The 27,903-nt window shown below is 47.0% G+C and overlaps 2 protein-coding genes across 6 annotated transcripts in view; both read right to left on the bottom strand.

Annotated features, from left to right (window-relative positions):
- LOC137418556 (E3 ubiquitin/ISG15 ligase TRIM25-like) overlaps nucleotides 1-27,903 on the bottom strand; it is a 1,139,870-nt gene that overhangs the window by 1,063,780 nt on the left and 48,187 nt on the right. The window lies entirely within an intron of this gene.
- The window catches only part of LOC137418911 (uncharacterized), a 70,807-nt gene that overhangs the window by 17,102 nt on the left and 25,802 nt on the right, over nucleotides 1-27,903 (bottom strand). For 3 of the 5 annotated variants that reach the window (XM_078770749.1, XM_078770750.1, XM_078770746.1), the window contains exon 2: nucleotides 15,220-15,652. In XM_078770749.1, the coding sequence (XP_078626875.1) occupies nucleotides 15,220-15,640 (421 nt within the window). In that variant the 5' untranslated portion in view covers nucleotides 15,641-15,652. The other 2 variants (XM_078770748.1, XM_078770747.1) reach the window with 2 other exon arrangements.

Below are 27,903 nucleotides of genomic sequence, written 5' to 3' on the forward strand. Positions count from 1 at the left end.
TTCGCGGGACGCACGTGGGCCGTGGAGAGCTGGACGAGGACCATCCCTGGACGCGTTGGGGAACACCTGCCCATCTGCAATCCCCTGTGTGAGTGTGTGAGACGGGCCCGTTGTCCTGGGATAAGTAAAGACTGTATAAGCTTGCTCTGTGTCCCTGCGTCCTTGAACTGTACATATGTGTGATAATAATTAAACCCATCTGTTCTTCCTTTCTTCTTGATTCGATCGTTCCCGTGATTTCTCCAATTGACTAAGCGTGGCACGAAGAAGATCGCTCCAATCGGGTTCCACCAGTTAAGACTGCGCGGATCACGTGTACGCAAGCCGCTCGGCGTACTACCATCACACGTGGTTCATGTGAGGCTTGTTTCCTCGTTTCCGTGGTGGTGCGAGTACTTAGGTACGAGCGAGAATTTGGTCCTGAAACCCTATTTTGCGCTCGCCCGGAAAGGACGTAATAAGTCTCGGTTCCGCCAGGCCAGTAAAGACAAGGGGATTAATCCCCCCTTGATAAGGGGAGAAGGCCGGCGAGAGAACCGTAACAATATATATATATATATATATATATATATATATATATATATATATATATATATATATATATATATATATATATATACATATATATACATATATATATATATATATATATATATATATATATATATATACATATATATATACATATATATATATATACATATATATATATATATACATATATATATATATATACATATATATATATATACATATATATATATATATACATATATATATATATATACATATATATATATATACATATATATATATATACATATATATATATATATACATATATATATATATATATATATATATATATATATATATATATATATATATATATATATATATATATAGATACATATATACATATATATATATATATATATATATACATATATACATATATATTACATTTAAAGGAATTTAAGATTATAACTCAGACTCCAGTTGACTCAAGAGTGCCTTTGTGATGGAAAGATATACATTCATTTGCAGTTCCGTGTAAATACTAATTGGGGATAAGGTTTGTGAAAGCTTTGTTGTGGAAAGCCAATTATTATCTTCTGGTTCAAGTGACCCACTGAGAAGATAATGGTTTAATCAGGGATCCCTCATCCCGTGATCTATCCCCTCCCCGCTCTCAACTTCTTTATCAGTAATTCCTCAAACCCCACTCTACCCCTCCCTAATCCCTTGTCAGAATCCCTCGTCCACCGATCTCCTCCTTCCTACCCCCTCCCACTGTGAGGACTCAATCAAATCTTCTCCCATTGTCTTTCAATTGCTATAAATGAAGCCAAAACAGTGCAATCAGGAAGAATACTCTTGTCGACCCGGGATCCTTATGCTTTGTGAATGGGTTATACCATGTATTTCTGTTGTAACAGAATGAGTATTTTTCCCAGTGTTATTAAATTTTATAAGTATTCAATGAGTGAACATGACTTGGTTTATGTACACAAATTGTTCCACGACACCCTCATGGGCTCATCCTCATTTCCTCGTCGTTACATTTAAACCCAGAACAGAAGCTGATTTGCTTTTTCTTGCTAGAAACAAAACAACATTTGCCGTTGTTCATGGTACAGTTTCAAACTTTACAGAAAATGGTTATTGACCAGAAATGTGTTACAAAGAAATGGGTTTGTATCCTCTTTGTCCAAAAATTATTAACCATCTTCTCACGTATGTTTTTGCTAATCTTAGGGAGAAATAGTGTTCAACAGTCGAGGGTGTGAATTGACTCGATCGGTCCAAACGTCCCGCTATCTCCTACATTTTCGATCAAACGGCTAAATAAAAGTAACCACTTGTTTATTTATTTTTAAGTTTTTTGTTTTTCATTAAAGAAAGTTCCTTAAAAAGTTATAAAAGAGAAAGGGTAGGGGTGGGGGTGGGAGACCCGAGGTTATTTGCCTCGGGCCCGTGCTGGCTCTCCATGCCACTAGTCACGGGTAAGAGGAGACAAGGTTCCTGGGTATGTAGTATATAGTGTTGAGTCATCTGCATAACTGCTTAATTGAGAGAATACAATCAGGCAGATCATTGCATATAAAATGAACAATATTAGACCCAACACAGACAGACCCCTGAGGACTCACATTCGTCTTTGGGACAGGGGACATACAAGCAACAGAAGAGCAGGGACATCGGGAGATTTGTGGAAGGGAGAGGGGATGGGTGGGGGGAGGAAGTGGAGGAGCTATCAAAGAAATGGACACTATTAGTTCTTTCAGGAGAGAAGTTAGAATTTGAAAAAGGTAGGTCTGGGGTGAATTAATGGGGGTAGAAAAGATCAAGGTCTTGGATGAATTAATGGGGGTAGAAAAGATCAAGGTCTTGGATGGGAAAAGATAAGAGATGGTGGTGAACAGCTGTTTTAAAGACCTGCAGGGTGGAGTGGGATTGAAGAGAGTGAGGGAGTTTGTTCCAAAGGCAGGAGAAAAGGGGAATGAAAGAATGAAGGTGAGTAGAGAGTCTTGATTTAGGCAGTTTCACCAGAAGAAGTTTGCTGGCAGATCTTCTCTGTCCTGAAGGAATATCTGGGAGACATCGCACAGACAGAGTAGGGGGAGCTAGACCAGAGAGGAGTCGGTAGAAGACAAAGACCACAAACCTGCCTGTGGTGAGTGTCAAAGGCCCTCAGATACCAGCACTCACTTCATCATGGGAGATACCAATGAATCTAAAAGTTTTGGTTTCTACAGCATGAAGCTGAACTGGGTGTGAGTCAGAAGCACCAGCCCAGAGGGGTGATCAGTGTTACATCAAGCTGTGGATGAAAGCTTTGTATGTGGTGAGAGGCTCAGTAATGCCAATAAAGGACTTCCTCACGATGAAGATGCCCAGTCAGAGACTGCGTTTGGAGGCGAGCTTGGAAATGTTTTTTTTTCTCAGGAAAGATAATGGCAGATAATGAGATCCAAAAGTTGAGTGACAGAGGGTTTTCCAGACCGTCTTTTCGGAGAGACAAGGTGAGAGTGTGAGTTTTGTCAGGATTGAATGACATGTTCAACTTGTTTGACAAGTTGGTGATTTTGTTCAAGTATGCAGAGAGTGAAGAAGCTTCTGCCTGCCGATCTGAGGGATGAGATATGAAGCGGCAGACAGTGAAGTCAACAGCAAAGAGAAAGAGGATTTTCCAGAGAGTCACAGAGATCATTGATTAAGGACAGAAAAATCACAGGGCCCAGAACACTGCCCCGAGGAACTTCAGCCTGGACAGGAAAAGGAGATGAGAGAATTCCATCGAGGACCACATATTGATGACGACAGGAGAGGAAGTCCACAAGCCATGCGTGGAGATTTCAATGGATACCATAAGAAGAGAGTTTGGTGAGCAGGGCAGGGTGCCAAACCATATCAAAGGCACGAGATGTGTCAACTGAGACGGCGCTGATTTTGTATTTGGCATTGAGGACCTCCATCTATTGTTGAGACAGCAGTAGCATTATGTCCAGAGTAGAGTGGCTTGGTCTGAATCCAAATTGATGATCAGAGATCAAGCCATTGGAGAAGAGGAAGTATTTAATATCAGATGCAATGATGGATTCCATGATCCTGCTGATGATTGGGAACAGGCTGATTGGTCGGTAGTTGCCAGGATCTGTTTTTGCACCTTTTTGTGTGATGTATTAATGTTGGCTGATTTCCAAGCACATGGCAGATGATCTTGAGCAAAAGAGAGGGTGAAGAGAACAGAGAGAGGGTGTGATGGGGTGGCAGAGCAGGATTTTAGGACCCGCAGGCTGATGCCGTCTGGTCCAGTTGCAGAAACAGAGTCAGGCTTGACTGTATCCTTCTCTCACAACAAGGTGAAGATTCTGTTCAATCTTGTTGGGAAGAACCCAACAGTTCAATCTTGGTTTCATCAGACCACAGAGTCTTGTTTCTCACAGTCTGAGAGTCCTTTCAGTGCTTTTTTGCAAACTCCAAGTGGGCTTTCATGCGTCTTTCACTGAGGAGAGCCTTCCGTCTGGCCACTCTGCCATAAAGCCCAGATCGTTGGAGTGTTGCAGTGATGGTTGTCCTTCTGGAGGTTTCTCCCATCTCCACACAGGATCTCTGGAGCTCATCCAGAGTGACCATCGGGTTCTTGGTCACCTCTCTTACCAAGGCCCTTCTCCCCCGATTGCTCAGTTTGGCCGGGCGGCCAGCTCTAGGAAGAGTCCTGGTTGTTCCAAACATCTTCCATTTAAGAATTATGGAGGCCACTGTGCTCTTGGGAACCTTCAATGCAGCAGAATTTTTTTTTGTAGGCTTCCCCAGATCTGTGCCTCGACACAATCCTGTCTCTGTGCTCTGCAGGCAGTCCCTTCGACCTCATGGCTTGGTTTTTGCTCTGATATGCATTGTCAGCTGTGAGACCTTATATAGACAGGTGTGTGCCTTCCCAAATCATGTCCAAACAATTGAATTTACCACAGGTGGACTCCAATCAAGGTGTAGAAACATCTCAAAGATGATCAAGAGAAATGGGAGGCACCTGAGCTAAATTTCAAGTGTCATAGCAAAGGGTATGAATAATGTTATGTCTGGTGGGGTAAAGCAATATCTAGTTCAATATCTACAGAACTTATTCCAGGTAGATCTGAATAGGTAACATGCTTCGACTGTCGCGATAGGGAATCTACCTGTAATAAGTTCTGTATGTGTTGTCCAGTTTGTCGGGTTAAGATGTCTACCTGTGAACATACCAGGATGTTTGAGTGTTTTTTTTTTTGGTTTTTTTGTATACTGAATCGAGGCTCGTGAAAGAGCTAACGTTTATTTCACAAACAAATCAACCAGACAAACAAAATATACAAAAGAGGGAGCGGAAGACAAGATGGGGAGAGAAGGGGAAGCACACAACCACAACATTTGAGAGCAGGGAGAAGTGTGGGAGGGAGAGGGCTTGGGGGCAGGAGGCGTGGGAAGGGGAGGGGGGGGGCAGGAGAGGTATAATACACATGGGGACCGAAATTAGCGGGGGTAGAAAAGATCAAGGTTTTGGTTGGGGGAGGAGGAAAAGAAGAAAAGGGTGTTATAATATATGAGAGAAAATAGTTGTTCAGGGGAGAGATTATACATTTCTAACCACGTGATCGAGTACGAAGAACAAACGAACATATAAGAACAACAAATAAACGAATAAGACCTTGGAAGGAAAAATTTTTTGTGTTTTTTTTTTTTTTGAGTAGAGATATTAAACAAGGAGGTATGGGGTGAACGACTGGGACAAAACAGAGAACGAAAATAATTGCAGCGGATTCGACGAATCGCTGAGAGAAAAACAAAACCACAAGGTCGGAGACGGTACGGTAGCCAAGCCTACGAGTACTAGGCCGCAGAATACTCGATACGCATTCACCGACGATTGTGTATACATGTACGAAAAATTAGCACCGAAAATTTTCCAAAAGATACGCTATAGGTACATACACCGAAAGATAGATACAGTCTCGACAAAAACACAATTGAGAAAAATCACTTAGCTTCGAAAGCGTGAGCGCATGGAACAGCTTCAAAAAGACGTGACCTCGCCGTTTTGGAGTGTTAGATAGTGTAGGGATTAAGACAACAGCCCCCTGTGTGTCAAACCTGGTAGTCAAACCTTCGTCCCTTATGGCAATGCACACCAACCTAAACACTTAGACAGGCCCTTAGTACAACATCAAATAATTCCCTTCCCTGACAGTGACTTTGGAAGGAACAGGCAAGGAAACCAGGCCAGGACACCGCCGATGATGGCCGCCGCCAGCTACACCTCCGGCAGGCCCAGCCACATCGAGTGCCACGAGCTGTGACCATGCTACAGGCCTGTGATTCGGTGGAGGGCGCTGATTGGGTGGCGCGCCAAGGCTGACGTCACCGCCCCAAGGTTTTATAGGGGCAAGCCAAACGACATTTTCCCTCTCTTCGTCTTGCGCAGCACGTCTTCTTCTTGCTTGCGCAGCTTCCGTCTGGCAGCTCGAACTCTCTTGCGCACGTCCTTCCCTGGCTGTCTTGTGCTCTCTGCGCTTTTCCTCTTGCCCTTGAGAGGTCCTGGTGGTCTTGGCTCGCCATCTGTGTGGTGCTTGGAGCGGTGCTTTTGGTGCTTTGGGGCCTCGTGTGCGATCGGTGCTTTTGGAGTTTGGAGCGAGGGACCTCGTGGGGTGTGATCGATTGGAGCTTGGAGCGAGGCCTGGCGGCGCGCGAGCGGGGCCGAACGGAGCCGTGATTGGACAGCAGACAATACAAGACGACAGACAAGATAAGGCCGCACCCACAGAACATTTTACAGTACACAACATTTCCTTTTATTAATTCATCTTCCCTTGTTCGTTTCTGAAGTCGGTGTGTGGGATCCCAATTTAGGAATTAGATTTATCGTCACGTTTCCCTGTCCCAATTCTTATTACAATAAACCCTTGTATTATTTTCCATTCCCTTCAAATCTTGTGATGTTTGAGTTCGTTCACCTTCCACAGTTACGCGCTCCCGCTTCTTCCTCTTCCCTTCTTCTCTTCCCGCGTTTCATAAGTAGAATCCGTGTTTGGTCGTCACCTCCATTAAAGCCGTTCTGGTCTTCTGGTATTAACCGGGACAATTAATCCCTGGTATTAACCGGAGGGATTCGCATGACAACTGTTGTCGAGGGGTGGGATTGAACCCTGGAAATAAATTTGGTGCCAAGGAGTGGAGAATTTGAACGCAAAAAATTTTTAGTCGGAGGCGAAAAATTTGTATCGTTGATTGGGCTTACGGGACGCGAACGGCGCGTCATTAAATTTAATTATATTCCTGTTGTAAGAGCGTGCGGGAAAGCGACCGCCTTTACGGATGGAGGAGGTGGGAAATATGGAGGAAGAAAGGATGGAAGATGCGGGAAGCATTGGGAGTGAGTCGGAAGTAGTTGGGGTGGAGCATAGTAACGGAACTTCCCTCTCTACGGAGGAGGTCCCGATAGATTACCAGGTTCTAATGCAACTTGTGTTTGAATGGCGGGAAGAAATAAGGAGAGACACAGAAAATATTATGAACGAATGAATAGCAAATTGAATGCCCGGGGTGAACAATTGAAGGAATGTTCGAGTAAATTGAAGGAAGAACGAAAGAATGGTGCCATTGGGGCACAGGAGGAGCCAAGTTTGGTGGAAATTCAATCGGAATGGGGGGGGGGGGGAATTTAAATTGGGAATGGGAGAGTACGGCCCATGCAGATGTGCATGTTGCTCACGAGCAGGGAATTGCCCCGGGAATGGAAAAATTGGAATCGCAGTGGGAAGGAAGGGAAGGTAGAAATTTAGATGGGGTAAATTTGATTGCAACATGTGAAGAGGTGACAAATGGGGAATGCCTATAGGTAGATGGGGCGTGTCCACAGGTGAGTGTGGAGTGCCCACAGGTAGATGGGGAGACTGCAAATTTACAGGTGAATTGGGAGTGCCCACAGGTGAATGGGGAAGGAAATTTGGAAGGAAATAGGGAATGTGAAAATTGTAATAGAGGATGTTTCCCACCTGCTGGCCTGGAGGTTTATCGGGACCGTGTGGATGTCACAACACCCCAGCCGAGGGAGAAATTTGAATTCTTGCAGCGCCAGGGCGGTGGTGCAGAGCAAGAGGGGATAACATTATTGGGGGTCCGTGTGGTGGAGCCGGACCGCGTGTTTATTGGGGAAGGCCTGTCGGGGCCAGAAATTATTTGTGATGATGATGGGGATGATGTACATGATGTGATCCAGCGGCTGGAGACCTGTAACAGTCCCGTGGAGGTAGGGTTTGACTAGGCCCAAAGGAGTTTGGGTGATGAGGTGAGTCGGTCCGAGGAGGTGGTTGAAGTGACCGAGGGGACCCTCACCATACACTGAAATTTGGCAACGGAGGCTCCGAAATTGAACAACCAGTTGGGGGAGTGTGTTGGCTCCGGGCTGGATTCGGACAGAGAGGGATCGGGAGATAGAGCCTCAGGAGATTTGGTCCTCATAGGGAATTTGGAACAGCTGCAGGGAAGGGAAGAACAACCTGAGGGAGTTGTTACCTGCAGCTGTGGTTTGGCACAGGTGGGAATGAAAAAATTTTAAAGGAGAAAAAAAATTATGATTAAATGGGGATTTGATTTGGCACAACTATGGAGGGAGTTGGGCCCCGGGCTGCGGGATTTGGACCAGGAGAGGTCATTGGGGATGGCCTCGGGCAAAAGTTGCCCCTTTTGAAATTTGGTAATGCCAGCCAGCTGGGGGACTGTGCTGGCAAGATTTGGACGTGGGGTCCAGCCATGGGCGTCCTGGTACGACCTGGGCCCCACGGGGGGTCTGGTGGAGTGTGGCGTCCCTTGTCCGTCGGGGAGCAGCCCAAGCTGGTGGCTCGGGCCGGCAGGGTCACCAGACCCTGGTGGGGGTTAAGACCTCCAGGGGGGTCCAAGGTAGTTTCTCAAGCCTGGGATGGCATGTATTGGGGACCACTAGGGGGAGGTGTTGTGGGTCGTGCTTTGGTGGTGGCACCGCGGACGGCCAGCTTGGGCCTGATGTAGTGACCACCCGGGCATGCGGCCTGGCACCCTCTCCCTGAGACTCTGGGACAGCCGGCATGTGGTGACCTGTCATGCCGTGCCGGTCTATGGACATGGGTCGAACCGCACGGACAGGGATGGAGATAGCCTGCCGGACAACCTTTGGGGCATCTGTGGAACGTGGTGGTGTGAGAGTGACCTTCCGCAGATGTTCTGTTATGATTTATGGACTCTCGGTTTGGAAAGAGAGCCATGGAATGTGATCGGGAATGTGTAACAAGCCGAGTATATGGGCCATGCTTGGCTGGCATGTGTATGGAAAAGCATCTTTCTTTGGTGAAATGAGTGAATTGTGACAAATGTTTGGCATGGGTAATCTCGGGGTTATATGCAAATTTAAGGGTGAATTTTGTGAAGAGAAATGGTGGTCACTGCACAGTGGCACCATTATTGATCCAGGTGTGTAGACCAAAGTGTTGGAGTCTGTGATAAAATGGACAGGGTAGCAGGACACAGCTTTCAACTGGTTGCGGGGGCGACTGTGCTGATATTTGGGACGCGGAGTCATGGGGATGTAGTTGTGTGCTCTGAGGGTCAAGTGGTGCTGTGCGTGTCTGAGGTGTGTGGACCATGTCTTCTGGGTGGGTCTCATGGTGGAGCATGGCTGTTGACTGGACCTTGGTGTGGTCAAGTGTGGGTGGGCACTGGGGGCTGCATGTGGTCGGACTGGGGGATGATGTGGAGGTGCAAAAGACGTGGCTGTAGGGATGCCACGCACTGCGACCGTACCCCCCAGGGCCGAGGTTATGCATGCGGTAGTGTTTGTGGCAGCAGGTGCTCACCACATTGGCCAGCTGGGGCTGGCGCAGCTGTGTTCCTCGCAGGGGGGCCGAAGGATGGATGGTGGGTCGCACCCTTATGGACACTCATGGGCCGTGTTGGTATTTTGCCTGCTCACCTTGTCCCGATGACCCTTGCATGGTAGAGGTGCGGAGCAGATGTAGCCACATGTAGTTGTGTAGTGATAATCACCGTTGGATGCAGACCCACTTACCTGCCAGTATAGTGGAGACAAAAGAGAAATTTGGAAAATTTGGTAGGCCCAGTGATAAATTTTGGGATTTTGTGGTGGATGGCACTTTGGGTCTCAGCAATCTGCAACTACCTGCACTTGAGGTGAGTGTTTGGATGTGCACTGCCCCAGGCGTCAGGACTTGCTCATGGAAAATTTGGGGACTTGTAATTTGGAGTTGGGAGGCGGGTGAGAGTGATGACATGGTCGGTGAGGGGATGGAATGTGGGCCACACAGTCTTGGGGGTGGCGTTTGTTTATGTGTAGAGGTGATATTTTCATGTGGTCGTGAGTTTGGGAATTGAAATATGGATGAGTGATGATTAAAGTGCTTTTGCAAATGCGATTTAAACTGTGAACGGGGATTTCACATAAGGCAGGCCATGGCACATCTTTTGTAACATCTTCTCATGGAATTGTGTTGGAAAATGGAATGGCAGCTGGGGAGGAAGTGTGTTTTGGGATCTTGTGGGTGGGGAAGGTGTGTGTGTCCGCAGGTACAGATCTGGCTCTAAGGAGCGATGCCTGCGGCCCCCCTCTGCGGCAATTACCCCTGGCAGCCAGTGGTATGTGGAAATTGGAGCTCGTCGGTGGAGGGTCTGGTTGGGCGCCCTGGGGTAAAGGAGACCCCCGGCGACCCGTGGAGCTGCGTGGCAGCAGGAGGCAACAGAGCCTGGTGTGTGGAGACCCTCACCGGTGGGGTAACGGCAGAAAGGGCTGTTGGGCTGTCACGGGGCCAAGAGGTAAACAGGGGGGTGGGAGGGGAGCAATGAACTTGTAAGTCGGTTGACTTGTTTTGGGACTGCGGGCACCACAACCTGAAGCGCCCCCACCATTCTTGTTGTGCAGTACCTCCCCGCTGTCTAGTTGAGACATGCACACATGAATGACATCAATGCCATTGTCCTGCAGGGGGGAGGGGGGGTGAAATATGTGCTTTGAAATGATTTTGTGTGCAAGGATTTTTAGAATGAGTATGAGTGGTTAAGGGGTTTGTATTGCATGAATGAGGGCGAAATCCACTGAGCCATGTCACTCACCTGTAACATCTGGACAGGGCCCGTGGAAATGTAGGGGCGCATTGGGGATGGCCCCGCAGGTAAGGTTGTGTCTTGTGGCATCCAACGGGGGATGCGGTCTGTAGACCGTGGTATGTACAAATGTTTATTAGAGTTTTGAATTTTTGGTTAAGGATAAGTTTGTGGTGAAGTTAGTTTTTGAGTGTTGTTTGTTTCCTCCCTCCACAGGAACAACGAATGAAATGTACATATTTGATTGCATGATTGTTAAGGGGATTAGCATGTTAAGGAGCACAGGCAGGAAGTCCGACTCACTTCCCACAGCCCTCCTGATTTATTTCATAGGTCAATTAAGTGTGAGACAGTAAGTGTTAAAACTAGAATGGTAGCGCCTGCAGTGAACCTAGCAGGAGCTACGGTTCCGGGTGGGGGGGGGGGGGGGTGGGTGCTGTGTTATGTCTGGTGGAGTAAAGGAATATGCAGAGCCACGTACATCTGAATAGGTAACATGCTTCGACTGTCGCGATAGGGAATCTACCTGTAATAAGTTCTGTTTGTGTAGTCCGGTTTGTTGGGTTAAGATGTCTACCTGAGGAACATACCAGGATGTTCGAGTGTTAGATAGTGTAGGGATTAAGATAACAGCCCCCTGTGTGTCAAACCTGGTAGTCAAACCTTCATCCCTTATGGCAATGCACAACAACATAAACACTTAGACAGGCCCTTAGTACAACATTAAATAATTCCCTTCCCTGACAGTGACTTCGGAAGGAACAGGCAAGGAAACCAGGCCAGGACACCGCCGATGATGGCCGCCGCCAGCTACACCTCCGGGCAGGCCTAGCCCCATTGAGTGCCATGAGCTATGACCATGCTACAGGCCTGTGATTCGGCGGAGGGCACTGATTGGGTGGCGCGCCAAGGCTGACGTCACCGCCGCAAGGTTATATAGGGGCGCGCCGTAAGACATTTTCCCTCTCTTCATCTTGTGCAGCACGTCTTCTTCTTGCTTGCGCAGCTTCCGTCTGGCAGCTCGAACTCTCTTGCGCACGTCCTTCCCTGGCTGTCTTGTGCTCTCTGCGCTTTTCCTCTTGCTCTTGAGAGGTCCTGATGGTCTTGGCTCGCCATCTGCGTGGTGCTTGGAGCGGAGCTTTTGGTGCTTTGGGGCCTTGTTTGCGATCGGTGCTTTTGGAGTTTGGAGCGAGGGACCTCGTGGTGTGCGATCGATTGGAGCTTGGAGCGAGGCCTGGTGGCGCGCGAGCGGGGCCGAACGGAGCCGTGTTTGGACGGCAGACAATACAAGATGACAGACAAGATAAGGCCGCACCCACAGAACATTTTACAGTACACGACGTTTCCTTTTATTAATCCATCTTCCCTTGTTCCGTTTCTGAAGTCGGTGTGTGGGATCCAAATTTAGGAATTGTATTTATCGTCGCGTTTCCCTGTCCCGATTCTTATTACAATAAACCCTTGTATTATTTTCCATTCCCTGCAAATCTTGTGCCGTTTGAGTTTGTTCGCCTTCCACAGTTACGCACTCCCGCTTCTTCCTCTTCCCTTCTTCTCTTCCCGCGTTTCATAAGTAGAATCCGTGTTTGGTCGTCGCCTCCATTAACGCCGTTCTGGTCTTCCGCGGTCTCTGGTATTAACCGGAAGGATTCGCACGACAATACTTATGTCAATGTGATATTTCAGTTTTTTCTTTTTAATAAATTTGCAAAACTTTCTAAAATCTTGTTTTCTCTTTGTCATCATGAGGTATTGAGTGTAGATTGATGAAAGAAAAAATGAATTTAAACTATTTCAGCATAAGGCTGCAACATAACAAAATGTGAAAAAAGTGAAGGGGTCTGAATACTGTCTGAATGCACTGTAAATGGACCACAATCGACCACGAAGAGAAAACAAAGCCTCAAGATAGGAAACAAGGTACTAGGTCGCAAAAAACGCGGCACAAAATAACCGAAATGGTGGATAAGATAAGATAAGAGATGGTGGATAAGATAAGATAAGAGATGGTGGATAAGAGAAGATAAGAGATGGTGGATAAGAGAAGATAAGAGATGGTGGATAAGAGAAGATAAGAGATGGTGGATAAGATAAGATAAGAGATGGTGGATAAGAGAAGATAAGAGATGGTGGATAAGAGAAGATAAGAGATGGTGGATAAGAGAAGATAAGAGATAGTGGATAAGATAAGATAAGAGATGGTGGATAAGATAAGATAAGAGATGGTGGATAAGATAAGAGATGGTGGATAAGATAAGATAAGAGATGGTGGATAAGAGAAGATAAGAGATGGTGGATAAGAGAAGATAAGAGATAGTGGATAAGATAAGATAAGAGATAGTGGATAAGATAAGATAAGAGATGGTGGATAAGATAAGAGATGGTGGATAAGATAAGATAAGAGATGGTGGATAAGAGAAGATAAGAGATGGTGGATAAGAGAAGATAAGAGATGGTGGATAAGAGAAGATAAGAGATGGTGGATAAGATAAGATAAGAGATGGTGGATAAGAGAAGATAAGAGATGGTGGATAAGAGAAGATAAGAGATGGTGGATAAGAGAAGATAAGAGATAGTGGATAAGATAAGATAAGAGATGGTGGATAAGATAAGATAAGAGATGGTGGATAAGATAAGAGATGGTGGATAAGATAAGATAAGAGATGGTGGATAAGAGAAGATAAGAGATGGTGGATAAGAGAAGATAAGAGATAGTGGATAAGATAAGATAAGAGATAGTGGATAAGATAAGATAAGAGATGGTGGATAAGATAAGAGATGGTGGATAAGATAAGATAAGAGATGGTGGATAAGAGAAGATAAGAGATGGTGGATAAGAGAAGATAAGAGATGGTGGATAAGAGAAGATAAGAGATGGTGGATAAGAGAAGATAAGAGATGGTGGATAAGATAAGATAAGAGATGGTGGATAAGATAAGATAAGAGATGGTGGATAAGAGAAGATAACAGATTTTACCCAATTCTGCACAATGCACATAGATGGTCGATGTCCAAACTGCAGTTACTGAAATTTAGTTTATCACAACTCAAACCTCGATTTAGGTTTAAATAAACATTTCAGAATTAAATATTTCTTTTCTTTAGAAGAAAGACCAAATTGTTGTTGTTAAAAAAAGCAATATCCACATTTTGTTTTTTTATCGACCAGTGAGTTGGAGTGTGTTTTCAAAGGAAAGTTTTTTTTTTTTTACGTTCACATTGTTCAACCAAATATTTCCAAGATATAAATAATTATATGATGAATTTCACTGTTTAAACAAGGATAAGAGAAGGTGGGGTACATCATATTGGGTGTGGGGGATCCCTGGGTCACTCCTGCAAGATTGATCGGCTGTCTCTGTGCAGCAGGCCTGTTCAAGTGAATTATCCAGGGCTATACAACAACAGTAATAATGTTAAGTCCGTCCATGGCTAAAGAGATGAACTAAAACTACAAGAGCAAAACATGGCACGCCATCACAAATCCCCACGCTTCACACCCAAAGCAAAGTTGAACGATGGCAACAAGTAACACCAGGAATGACCCAATATCAAATTTTGAAGGTTTCCTTTCCATTTTGACCCATGACGCTAAATCCTGGGGCATGAACCAGGAGTCAATGAAAAAGGTTACAAATTTCATGTGTCCCTCAATGCTGATTGTATATACAAGGTTATATGAAAAAATGTTTTTTTAAAGTGCCTCTAATTACATTTTTTGCTATTCTACATATTGCTATTCCATTTTTCGTCATGTACCTAGAGGGCGGGGTCAAAATGATACTGTTCTTGCACCTTATTTACGTGTGGTGATCATAACAACCAGGTTTGTGAATTTTGACATAACGGTTCGGGAGGAGACAGCATGACAGACAGAAGGATGGACAGGGCTGATTACAATATGACTAGGATGAAGCGTCTTCATATTTTTCTAAAAGCGTGGGATAACAAGGATAAGCCTTCCACGGCTAAAGAGAGGTAACAAACTACTTCCTGCATGCAGATAACTTAAATGCACCATTCAACATGGAACACCAAGGTATTTAATGCAATTCCCCAAAAAGAAAAAGAAACAGGGGCAATATAACCCGATTTTTCAAATGCTGTGAACACACTGTTGTACATCATGGGTGATGAAGGTTGTGGTCAAGTTTCATCAAAATCGTCAATGCAGTTTCAGATAAGAGAGCAAATAACCATTTTAGGATATCATTCCCCCTTACCAGCCCCCCACCCCCCAATCCCTCCTGCACACCCCTTAAAGTCCAACTTTTTAATGCCGTGTACAAATTTGAGTTCCAACACGAAATATAATTTTTGCCAAGTTTGGTCACAATCCCATCAGCAGTTTCGGAGAAGTTGCAAGTGTTTATGGACAAACTGACGACGCGCCATCTCATAAGCACTCCAGAAATATGTTCCAGGTGAGTTAAAATTTACCTTGTACCCTACATCAAAAATGCATCAATATTAGACAATATAAAACTGCACCAAAAGAGATTACACAAGTCAAAAGAATACAAAAAAAAACAATGGTAGAAGATCTAAATATTTGTTGACATGTGATGTTGTATTAAAAAAGTCACATACCAGACGTGGGTATTAATCCATCATCCTGAGAGCGGAGACTGCAGAAATCACTGAACCCGATTCCAGATAAACCAGGAACATTTTCCAGCTGAACATTTTGGGATCTGAAAATCTTTTCACAGAAACTGGAAAGTTCCGGAATAACATTCTCCAAGTTGACGAAAATACTTCCCAAAAGAGAAGAACCTGCAATCTGGACATCTTGCAGCTTCGAAAAAGAATTCATAAATTTACAGAAGTCAGCATACATTGCAAATTGTAATTTCTCCTTGGCGAGAGAGAGGAGCTCGATCCGCAATGAATCCGACTCAGTACAAGCCCGAAAAACCGTCTGATTCTCAATTCCAAGCTTATCGATCACTGCTTGGGCTGTTTCTGCTCTCAGGCCTTGGGATTTGAGCCATTCCAAGAAGTTCTCCATTTCACCGATGACCTGCCAAGGATACAATGTTTATGTTAATCACAGAAAAATTATACTTGTTATTTTCTTTACTCTGTTTGGAATTTTTGTGAGTTATTTCTTTGTCAATCCAATCAATTATTATCCAATAAATGCGGGCTTTTGCATCCAGTTTGTTCACCCGCTGTGTACAATTTTGTAAGTTTTCTTCTCAATCATGATCTAATGAATGTGAGTTATTATATAGAGAGATAAAAATAAACCGAGTAAACTAGAGGAGACCATTCGGCCCATTATGCTGCATCGTTAAGATATATATATATATAAATAAATATATATATATATATATATATATATATATATATATATATATATATATATATATATATATATATATATATATATATATATATATATATATATTGTTACGGAATCTGGGGGACGGCACTCCCGTTAACAAGGGGGGGGTTAATCCCCTTGTCCTGTTAAGCTGGCCGTCTCCGCCGGTCCTGGAAGTATGACATCACTGATGGCCGATGGTACGTAGGGTCGTAAGCCCAATTAGTCTTAATACCTAAGTATTACCACCGGCCGTCAGCGAGGAAATACCCCCGCCCATGCCGCAGCGTAATTGATTGATTGCGCCGAGCGAGCGAACTGCGGCGCGGGCCGTTAACAATGACTAACCCGATTGCGGAGCGGTTGGCCAAGAATCGTGCCACAGGTACTCAATTGACAGAAGGGACAAAAACGATCGGATGAGAAAGAAGAAACCAAAGTAAGGAAAGAACACAGGTTTATTTCTATCTACAAGAGGAAATGAAAGGGCGAGAATATACAAGAAAAGGAAGGAGCGGAAGGACACAGAGCAATTCCTTAAACAAGCTTAACTTATACCCCAGGGACAAGACAAAACAAGCCAAACTCACGTACACGAATGGGAGAAAATGGCAATGGTAAAGATGGCAGGGGGAGAAGAATCCAGGCAGATGGCTCGGCAGGAAGGTCCGGGGCAGATGGTTCAGGCGTTGAGTTCCACGCTCGCGGTTCACGCTCCGGGCTCGAGGCGAAAAACCCGGCAAAACAGCTTCGCGTCTCACCGACCGGCAATAAGGCCTAGAGGGTCTCGGCCTATTGCCGCAATACGAGCACCCCCTCCCGTTTCTCTCTCTCGGTTCGGCTGGATCAATCCTCTCTTTGTTCCCAGCTGGATCACGCATCTCCTGTCCTGGTGAAAAGGTTTGCGCGCGCGCTTATATTGCGCCTGGCGCGATCAAGCCGCCTGTCTTTTGGAAACGCCCACCGGTGAGCTCGCCTCGGCCTTGGTTGGTCGCGAGGGCTCACCGGTCCCGCCCCTTGATGAGGCGTTGGCAGAGCCACGCCTTGTTCCTGGCGTTTGGCTGACTCCCCCCCCCCCCCCCTTCTTCTCCAAGAGAACCGCGTGCATAATGGAGTCTTGGGGCAATCGAATGAGCCCCAGCCAAAGGGCAGCAAACGCTGCTTTACTGGCACTTTGAGGAGGTCTATTGCATGGGGATATTGCAGGTGATCTATCTTAATTGATTTGGTGCAACGTAAGCTCGACTATTGGACACACAGCCTTAACTAGAACACAGAATAAAGAAATAACTATTGAGAGACCCTATGATTTGCTGCGTGTGTGTGATGGACTAACTAAAGGACGACCTTTGATCTTTTCAACAAATGGAGGTATTTACAAGAATCATTACATTATTTACAAGGGGGTATATTTACAATCAATTACTCAAAGTGCACGGTTTCCCAAATCCATTACAATATATATATATATATATATATATATATATATATATATATATATATATATATATATATATATATATATATACATATATAGTTGCGGATCCCGGGTTCGTCGACGTACAAGGGGGGTTTTATGCCCCATTCCCCCACGAACTCCGGGTCCACCGAGGCCGCCGTCCACGACTACACTCGTGGTTGACTGATTGCTCGGCAACTCCAGCCGCCGAGCCCGCAGCTGCGCGTGGAAGGGTTAACGGTCACAACCCGAATACCTTCAGACACACGCAGCCATGACAGGGACTGAATCCCGCACAAGTCACACTTATTAATGACGCCCGAGCGGTTGTGCATCGCGTTACCCATGCCGTTACACTGTCGGACCCGATCGAGCAGTTTTGATTCGGGTGATGCTCGGTCAATGGATGGAAAATGACAATGATAGCCAGGTTGGAAATACCAAACACAGTATTTATTTGCAGGTATGTATAGAAAACAGACAAAGCAAAGAATCTTAACAGCCTTACCCACATGCCCAGACAAGGGCCCTCATTCGTTCGGGGAAGGGGGGAAGAGGGTAATGCGTGGGAAAGCGCGGCCGCTTCTTGCAGCTCGCCCGAATGGGCTTGGTCGTGCAGCTCACCCGGATGGGCTTGGTCGTGCAGCTCGTGCGAATGGGCTTGGTGGACGAAAGCCCCAGGAATTGCTCCAACCCAAGGCGTCAACAGCCGGAGACGATCGCGGCAGGGACGACGTGGTTAAGACGAATCAGGAGCAGGAACCAGAGAGCGCAGGAACCAGAGGAGGGAGAGAGGGAGAGAGGGAGAGAGGGAGAGAGGGAGAGAGGGAGAGAGGGAGAGAGGGAGAGAGGGAGAGAGGGAGAGAGGGAGAGAGAGAGAGAGAGAGAGAATGTGTTATGGGCCGGGTTTTTATAACACCCTAACCCCTTCCTGAATGTTCCATGGGTCTCAATTGGCCGCCGGGGGTCACATGACGTGACATCCCCTCATTGGCCACCCTCGGCCACTCCCCCATGCCTTCCCTTTAGCTCCCATCGATTGCTCGCTGCTCCTCTTCCCAGGAATGTCTCGTTCCTCCTTTGGGGAAGGTTTTATTCCTCCTTCGGGCCTGCAGGGCCTAGTCTACTCACATCACAAGGCAATTTAGGCTTCAATGAGGCCTACAGTCATCCTGCCTGACTCAACGCATTATTTGTTTTCTTTCTAAACACTGGAAAGGGCCTATGCTTTACATTTAATAAGAAATAACTAACTATAGGAGGCTACATGTTGTGGTGTAACTAACTATCGGGGGGTTGCCTTTTATTCGCAAAACCGCAACAATATATATATATAATAATAATAATAATAATTCATTTATTTTGTATAGCGCTTTTCCAGAAGCCCAAAGGTGCTTTGACAGAGTGGAAAACATAATGCATAACAATACATGAAAACAACAATTGCAAAAAGACAAGAATCAATAGGGAAATATTTAAAGCAAAAGGAGGGAGAAGGAGAAGAGATAGTCAGGGGTTAAATGCTGTGGGTTGAATGTTGAATGCAGTGTTGAACAGGTGGGTCTTTAGTGATGTTTTGAATGTGGTGAGTGAGGAGGAGTCTCTGATGGTGTGAGGTAGTGAGTTCCAGAGGGTGGGAGCAGCGATGGAGAAGGCCCTGTCCCCCCAGGATCTGAATTTGGTCCGGATGGAGGGGGTCAGGAGGTTGGTACCAGCAGAGCGGAGGTTGCGGGTGGGAGTGTGTCTGGAGAGGAGGTCAGCCAGGTAGGATGGGGCCAGGTTATGGAGGGCTTTGTATGTCAAGAGGATTTTGTACTGGATTCTCTGGGGGATGGGGAGCCAGTGAAGCTTGTAAAGGACGGGGGTGATGTGGTCACGGGTCCGGGAATGGGTGAGTAGACGGGCAGCGGAGTTCTGAATGTATTGGAGTTTATTGGTGATTTTTTAGGGTGAACCATAGAGGAGGCTATTGCAGTAGTCCAGACGGGAGGTGATGAAGGCGTGGATGAGGGTTTCTGCAGCCGTGGAGGAGAGGGATGAGCGGAGAGGGGCAATGTTTTTCAGGTGAAAGAAGGCTGACTTTGTGATCTGTTTAGTGTATTTGTCGAAGGAAAGGGTTTGGTCAAAGATGACGCCAAGATTCCGGATGTGAGGGGAGGTGGATACTGGGATACCGTCGATGTTGAGGGCAAAGTTATGGGTGGATTTTGTGAGCGTTTTTGGGCCAATGATGATTATTTCAGATTTATCACAGTTAAGCTTGAGGAAGTTGATTTGAAGCCAGGATTTTATTTCAGTGATGCAGTTTGTCAGGATAGAGTGGGTGTCGGTGGAGACGGACTTGGTGGAGATGAAAAGCTGGATGTCATCGGCGAAGCAGTGGAATTGGAGACCATGACGGCGGATTAAGTGACCGAGGGGGGACAGGTAAAGGATGAAGAGGAGGGGGCCAAGAACTGAACCTTGGGGGACACCTTGGGGGAGGGGAGCAGTGGGGGATTTGCAGTTATTGATGGAGATGAACTGGCGTCTGTCAGAGAGGTATGATTTAATCCAAGAGAGGGCAGTGTCGGTAACGTTAAAGGTGGATTCAAGTCGGGTGAGGAGGATGGTGTGATCGATGGTGTCAAAGGCAGCGCTGAGGTCGAGGAGGACGAGAATGTTGAGGTTGCCAGCGTCAGAGGAGAGGAGAAGGTCGTTGGTGATTTTGAGGAGAGCAGTTTCAGTACTGTGGTTGGAGCGGAATCCGGATTGGAATGTTTCATACAGGTTATTGGCAGAGAGATGATGTTTGAGTTGAGTGGCTACAGCGCGTTCCAAAACTTTTGACAGAAAGGGTAGGTTGGAGATGGGTCTGAAGTTGTTTAGGGTGTCAGGGTTTAGACCAGGTTTTTTTAGAATGGGGGTAACAGCAGCAATTTTGAGGGAAGGTGGGACGATGCCTGTAGACAGGGAGGAGTTTATTGTTGCAATGATAAGTGGAGAGAGAGCAGGGAGGGAGGCCTTGACAAAGCTGGAGGGGATGGGGTCAAGAGTGCAGGTGGCAGTTTTCATTCCTATGAGGAGTTCAGAGAGGTCAGTAGGGGAGATTGGGGAGAACCGAGACAGGGGATGGCAGGACAAGGGGGGGCAGGTGGTTGGAGGGGGAGCGGGTGCGGCGGTGGTCAAGCTGTTGTAGATGTTGTCAATTTTGCGTTGGAAGAAAGAGAGGAAGGAGATGCAGTTGTCTACTGTGAATGACTGGGTGGTGGTGTTCAGGGGGCGGAGGAGTTTGTTTATTGTCGAGAAGAGTGCTTTTGGGTTTCCGGAGCCAGAGTGGATAATTTGAGAGTAGTAGGCGGAGCGGGCGCGGGAGAGGGCATCTTTGTAGTGTTATAGGTGGTCCTTGTAGGCTTGGGAGTGAACTGTGAGACCCGTTTTATTGCGGAGTCTTTCAAGTTGGCGAGCACGAGTTTTCATCAGGCGGAGTTCAGGGGTAAACCAGGGAGCAGAATGGGTGAAAGAAACTGTTTTGGTTTTTACAGGCGCAAGCTGGTCAAGGCAGGAGGAGAGAGTGTGGTTGTAGTAGTCAGTGAGGTTGGAAGGGGTGTGGAGGTCAATGAAGGGAGAAGTGGACATTTTTTCAGAGAGGGTGGATGAAAATGAGGTAGGTGAAAGAGCGTTTAGCTTACGGAAGTTGATAGTGCGATAATGCCTTCGTGTTGGGGCGGGGATGTTGATGGTCAGAGTGATGGCTAAGTGGTCAGAGAGGGTGAGGTCGGAGCCAGAGAGATGGTGCAAATTTAATCCAGTGGAGCAGACAAGGTCCAAAATGTGACCAGGGATATGGGTAGGAAAGTCGACATGTTGAGTGAGGTTAAAGCAGGTGAGTAAATCAGTGAAGTCAGTGGTTATTGTGGAGTCAGTGGAGTCCATGTGGATATTGAAATCACCAAGGAGGAGGATTGAGGAGGAGAGGGAACATAGCTGGGTCAGAAAGTAGGAGAAGTCAGACAGGAATGATGGGTGTGGTTTGGGAGGGCGGTAGACGACAGCCATGACTGACTGCGTGCGACCAGAGAGTTTAAAAGCCAGGTGTTCAAATGATGGAGCAGATGAGATGGAGATGAGGTTGGTCTTGATGTCTTGACGGTGGATAACGGCAATTCCACCACCTCGGCCCTCCGAGCGTGGTTTATTGACGTAGGAATATCCATTGGGTGTGGTGAGGTTGAGTGTGTAGTAGTCCAGAGGTTGTTGCCAGGTTTCGGTGAGACAGAGAAAGTCCAGTTTGTTATCCAGGATGTATTCGTTCAGGATGAGGCATTTGTTGTTGAGGGACCGGGTGTTGAACAGGGTGAGCTTGATGTTGTTTTGAACAGTAGGGATGAATTCAGGTGATTTAGCCAGGGTTCGTAGGCAGGAGGTGCGATCGTGTGCGTTGCTGTGACCAGGTGTGCTGGGACGAAGAGTGAGAGTGCGCTGAGCCGACCAGAGGACGGGGATGGAGTGACCTGATTGCAAATAAACAAACTTACGACCGGAGCCACGGTGAATGTACCTGGGTCGTCGGAGGAGTCCATTTGATTTGATGGCAGAGATGCATGATGGGGTGGAGCGGGTATTGAGCAGAAGGAGCCTTGCGGCGGAGTACCGCAGAGCCATGCCAGGCAGGGGCAGAGAGACGAGACGAGGCCAAGGTTGAGGAGGTGAAACAATGGTCCCAACCCACGAGAGCGGGCCCGAGGAAACGAAGGAGCCAGGTAGGTGAAGCCAGGAGCAGAGCCGGGACCAAGCAGAGGGCAGGCAGGAGCAAAGAGACGATCATGAGGCCAAGGTTGATCACGGCAAAGCGGCAAATGCAGCGGAAATCGACCGCCGCCGCTACAAATCTAGATCACGGCGGGAAACCGCCACCAAACCGCTGCGAGGGTCACAACCCACGAGAGCGCGCCCGAGGAAACAGCGAGCAGGCGAAGGAGCCGGGCAGGCGAAGCAGGGAGCAGAGCCGGGACTATGCAGAGGGCAGACTCAATGGCCAAATAATCTGCACGACCACCAAAAAAGAAAGCAACTGACAGTGGCCCGGTCGAAGAAGCGGCGAGCATGTGACGCCTGCGTCCTCTGCGTCCTATATATAGCCAGACAGATTTTATCTGCCAAAACGAGCAATTTAATTGGGGGAATGGGGAGAAGAATGTGGATGAAACAATGTGGCACAACCACGGATATCACAAGCGCATCAAATACAAATGGAGAAATACATTTATTTTAATTATTTAAATTTAAAAAAGAGAAAAAGCAATTTTTTGTGTTTTTGTTTCAGGTGTGCAGGAAGGGGAGTTTGGGCGATGGCGGTTCTTGGATGAGAAAAACACAAGCGCAATCTTGGATCACTCAGATGCACACAATCTCCCAATCCATTCTCAAGTCACAAACATCAGGCCAATATCCCGCGCTCCTCATAGTTGAGTCTATCTTGGCCCGGAATCAATCTAGTAGGCCTGTGCTGAACCCTCTCTATAGTAGCTACGTCTTTCCAGACTTGTGGTGACCAAAACGGCAAACAATATTGTAGACGAGGCCTCACTCACGAAGTGTGCAAGTACATACTTCAATTTTACTAAAATAATGACACTAAAGATAGTTTGTTTTTTTAATCCAGAAGTTTAGCACAACTGAAGCAGTCTCATCCATCACCCGTATGGCCTTGTGCACTGTAACAAGCTGACATTGAGTCAAAGTTTAGAAGATGGACATTTTATTGATAAACACAGAAAACAGCGTCAATCAGCCTCGTACGACATAGCCATATTTGTAGTCTGTCTTCGCACTGGCTGGGGGTGGGGGTATGTACGCGTCCAGGTGTAGTTGCTGCATGTGAAGGTGTATGTGCCCCTGCTGGCCCATCTTAGCTGACCGTATCAAGGTTGAAGGGCCGAAACGGGATGATGCTGAGGACCTCGACTGAGGATCCGGTCAGTGAGGGACACTTGTGACCAGGTGTGTTTTGAACTTTGAATACATACAGTGCGTATCAAAAAAAAGGTAATTCGAATTCAAGAGGTTAATTAGCAAAGGTTATTTAGTTTGACAATTTACATGTGGTTTACCAATTATGAGGAGATCCTCAGCTTTCCATTGATGCCTTTCATGCATCATGGCTGTCACACAGGACCGAGTCCATGTTCATTGAAAATGGCAAGTTCAAATCGCATTTTTACAAGTTTGGCTAATTGGTGCAAGACAGTTTTAAATGGATGCATTACTTGTCGACTGCCAAGTTGATTATGTAAAATTGTTAAGCTGGTCTGGTAATTGTTGGTTTCGTCATCCTTTGTTTAAGATGGGTATTTAAGATGGGCATACAGTGTATGGGTTTAGAAGCAGTCTGAGTCATTGAAAAGATGGTTCAACTTACGACTGAACAGCGGACCTTCGTGGTTACAACCTTTAACCAAACTGGAAGTTTGCAGCAAACTCGTGATGCGTTCAGGGAATGTTTCCCAGAACGCGAGCCTCCAGCAGCCAAAACCATCTGGGCGAATGTTAGAAAATACCAAGAGCATCGCACTAGCCTCAACCGCAACAAGGAGAATTTTGGTAGGAGGCGCACTGGGCGATCGGAAATGAACATTGCAGCAGTAAGGCAGCAAGTTTTGGAGCATCCTCGGGATACCAGCGCAAGACAAAATGGGGCGGGATGGTGCACATGCGCCCTTCACACACTCCACTATCGCACAATCTAGTGCACACTCGTTTCCCGCACACTGCGTACCACACTCTCGCTCCACGCGCTCCGGTACGCACTCCCTCTCACACCGCACAATGGGCCCATCGCGAACGCCCGGGTCTCGCCTCTGTCCCAAAAGCGCCGAGCACCCATTCCCGCCAAACACATTCGCGCGATTATCACTCACCTCGGGGCCCTCCTTCTCCGCCAGCACCTGCAAACTTTTTATTTGGTCAGCAAGCACGGCATCACGGTGCAAACACCAACTTTGCGCGGATTCCATCACCTCCTCCCGTGATTTGCTCCCCTTCTCTCCTTGTGTCTTTTTAACTCCAATTATTTCTTCTACCTCGACGATCGTCGGTGCCCCCAAAATTTCCCGGTCCAATTCGCCGATTGTCGGCTCCTCTACACTCTCCTCTCATGTCGCTACTCCCATAGCCCCCGTCAATTTGGCTGTGCTCCACTTTACGTCGCTCTCCACGCGTTCCCCGTATCGCTTCACCCCATTGCGTACCACCGCGACCTTCTCACTCAGCTTGCGCCCAATGTCCTCCCCCATTTTTTTATATCCCTCTTTGACACTGCCATCATCTTTTCCATTTCACACCTGGATTCTTTTATTTCGTCCCTCTGGGCATCCATTTTGTTTTCTAACCCATTCTTCATCTCTTTCATTTCCCGGGTGGATTTCTCCCCTGGGTATCCATTTTCCCATTCATTTTATTCATGTTATCCTCCGTCTTGATCATATAGGCCCTCATTTGTGCCATAAATAAGCCGATATACGCTGGCACCACGGGTTCGGCTTCCGCCACCACGTGTGAGGCACCGCCATTTTCTTCCCCTGCTGCCGCACCCTCATCAACTTCCTCCACTACCAACTGTTCCTGCCGGTCCTGGGCCATTAATTCCTCCTCATCTATTACTCCCACTGGCATTTGACCATCTTGGCCAGCCATTGTACGAATATAAATTTGATTTTAATAACTAAATTTCGTATGCTCGTAATTTCGAGTGCATGAAGCGCACTCTTGGTCCAATTATCCCACTCCCGGACACCAATTTGTTGGTGTCCAATTTGTTGGTGTCCAATTTTTGTCAGGGTTCAAATCCCAATCTTGACTACCAATTTGTTGCGGATCTCTCGAGCCCGTCGACGTACAGGGGGGGGGGGGGGGAGGTTAAACCCCTTTCCCCCCTTCGAGCTATGAATCCACGAGGCCGAGTCGCCACTCCCGTAGCGAGCGTGCGGAAGGGTATCTGGTCGAGTCCCTACGTACCTTCGATACACACGCCGCCATGAGAACGGGGACTGGGCCTCGCACGAGCCATGCTAATCGGATACGCCAAGCGGTTTGCGTGTTACGTGACTCATGCCGTTATTTCCTATTGAACCCGATTTGAGCGGTTTTACTCGAGCGATGCGAGGCCAATAGTGTGAAATGACGGGAACGATCAAATGGAAGGAATAACACAGGTTTATTATTATTTACACTTTACAATGGCCAAAGGAAAGAGAAGAGACACAGAGCAGATACTTAGTCAATCTTACTTAATCCCCGGACAAGGGCCCACTCACTCATGCAGGGAAAACAAGGAAGGACAAGTTCGCGCTCCAAAGGCGTCCTGGCACCGTTCGCTCCAGACAGCTCGCCGGGCGTGGCCCTCGGATGTTCGCGGCACGTGTGCAGGGAGCTCGTTGGCGTCTGTAGCCCCGGGATGGATCGTCTTCACAAGCGCCGTTATCAGGCAGCAGAGAGCAAAGCACAGGGAGAGTTCGTGCACAGAGAGAGAGCTATACAAGCAACCGACTGACTTCACTGATGCTGGGACTCGTCACTGGGGCACTGGGGCACTGGCGCACTGAGAGACTGGGCGACTCTCCTCTCAGACTCTCTCAGCTCTCTCAACGAACCACTCTGTCTTTCAACGAACCACGAACCACCCACGGTGCGGGCCTGGGGCAGGGTTTTATATAGCCCCTCCCAAGTCTTACCCGAATGTTTCAAGCCCCTCCTCTGGCTGCTGTTGTTGGCCACTCCCCTTGAGCTCCGATTTGCTGCTCGCCGCTTACCGGCCACTCGCCTTGCAGCTCCTCCCTTGGGCCTTGTAGACTTGTTCCAGGCCTAGCATGTGGCATTCTAGCCAAATCGAGGCCTACACTTACTGGCCTGCTCAACGCATACTAACACCGGTAAGGAGACTAAGCTTACATTTAATAAGAAATAACTAAACTAAAGCGAGGCTACATGTTGTGGTGCAACTACCTACGAGGGGAGTTATCCTTTATTCTTAAAACCGCAACACGACCCCCCTCTCTCACCAGACTCGTCCCGAGTCGACCCCAACAGCAGAACGACCGGTAGAGCCTGGCATGCAAATTTACCATTACTTTTAAATGTAACGCATAGGTGTAATCCCCCTAGCATTTATTCTAACCCATGTGTGCAACATTTTTAACACTAGATATGTCCCCCTAATGCGGTGATCAGCTACTCTATCAGATTCACACCCACAACGACCCGAGTATTTCCGGAATTTTCAAACTACACACATAGCCAGTGGGCACATTCTTATATTTACATGCACGGAACTTAAATTTTATTTACAATTCTATGACCCAGGACCTGCACTTTGAAAAAGAGAATTGGAGGGGAGAGAAACAATACTCAATGTGGCACTTGCTGCTTGCATCTTGCGTCTTCAGTGTGCGGCTAACAAAACCGGCCAGCCCTGACCGGCATACAGGCCATATGAAGCATCAGGGCCATCTAATCTTGGGCCATCAGGGCCAAATGTATATATATATATATATATATATATATATATATATATATATATATATATATATATATTTATATATAAATATATATATACATATATATATATATATATATATACTGAAACGCAAAATAAACTTACCACCTTTGAAACCTTTCAATATCAACAATAACACTGCGTGGAGTAAATGTGTGAACTTATTTGTGGACAATAGCGTCCTCACTGTCAGACAAAACGGTCACGGATGGTCACTTGAACCTTCAATGGTCACTTCATAGCACAGCTGTTGAACAGCCGTTGTGACTGTCAGTGATTAGCCAAGGGGTACAGGATGATTTTAATGAGCTGCACGTGATGTCTTGATATTGGCTTTAAAAAGGCCAGTGCAAAATGGGCATTTCAATCAACATGCCACGATTGTCAAGGGATCAACGGCAGCGTGCCCTCAGCATGCTGCAAGGCGGACTGAGCTACCGTGAGGTGGCACGTCGCCTTGGCTGTTCACACCAGACGATATCGGCCCTGGTGGACAGAGACACTCTGCAGATGACAGACCTCGATCAGGGGGGCCAAGAGTCACCACTGCAAGGCAGGACAGGCAGATGGTCCGAAGTCACCTGCGGGATCGATTCCGTCCAGCATCCCGCACTGCGGCCGAAACTCCGGGGCGTGCAAACCCACGGATCTCCAATGATACTGCATGAAGACGACTGCATGACTATGGTCTGACTGCCAGAAGACCATACAGAGGCCACGTGATGACGGCTGCCCATCGCCGCAACCGACAGAGATGGTGCCAGCAGCATCAGCGGTGGACCTTGGCGCAGTGGAACGAGGTCGCTTTCAGCGATGAGTCAAGGTTCTGTGTGGACAGTCCTGATGGGCATGAGCATGTCTGGAGAAGAACTGGCGAGCAAAATGCTGATTGTTGCGTGCATCAAGCAACAGGTGGGGTGGCCCAAGTGTGATGGTGTGGGCCGCCATATCAGG

The sequence above is a fragment of the Myxine glutinosa genome, chromosome 1 (genome assembly GCF_964187855.1).
Source record: "Myxine glutinosa chromosome 1, kmMyxGlut1.1, whole genome shotgun sequence".
NCBI lineage: Eukaryota > Metazoa > Chordata > Myxini > Myxiniformes > Myxinidae > Myxine > Myxine glutinosa.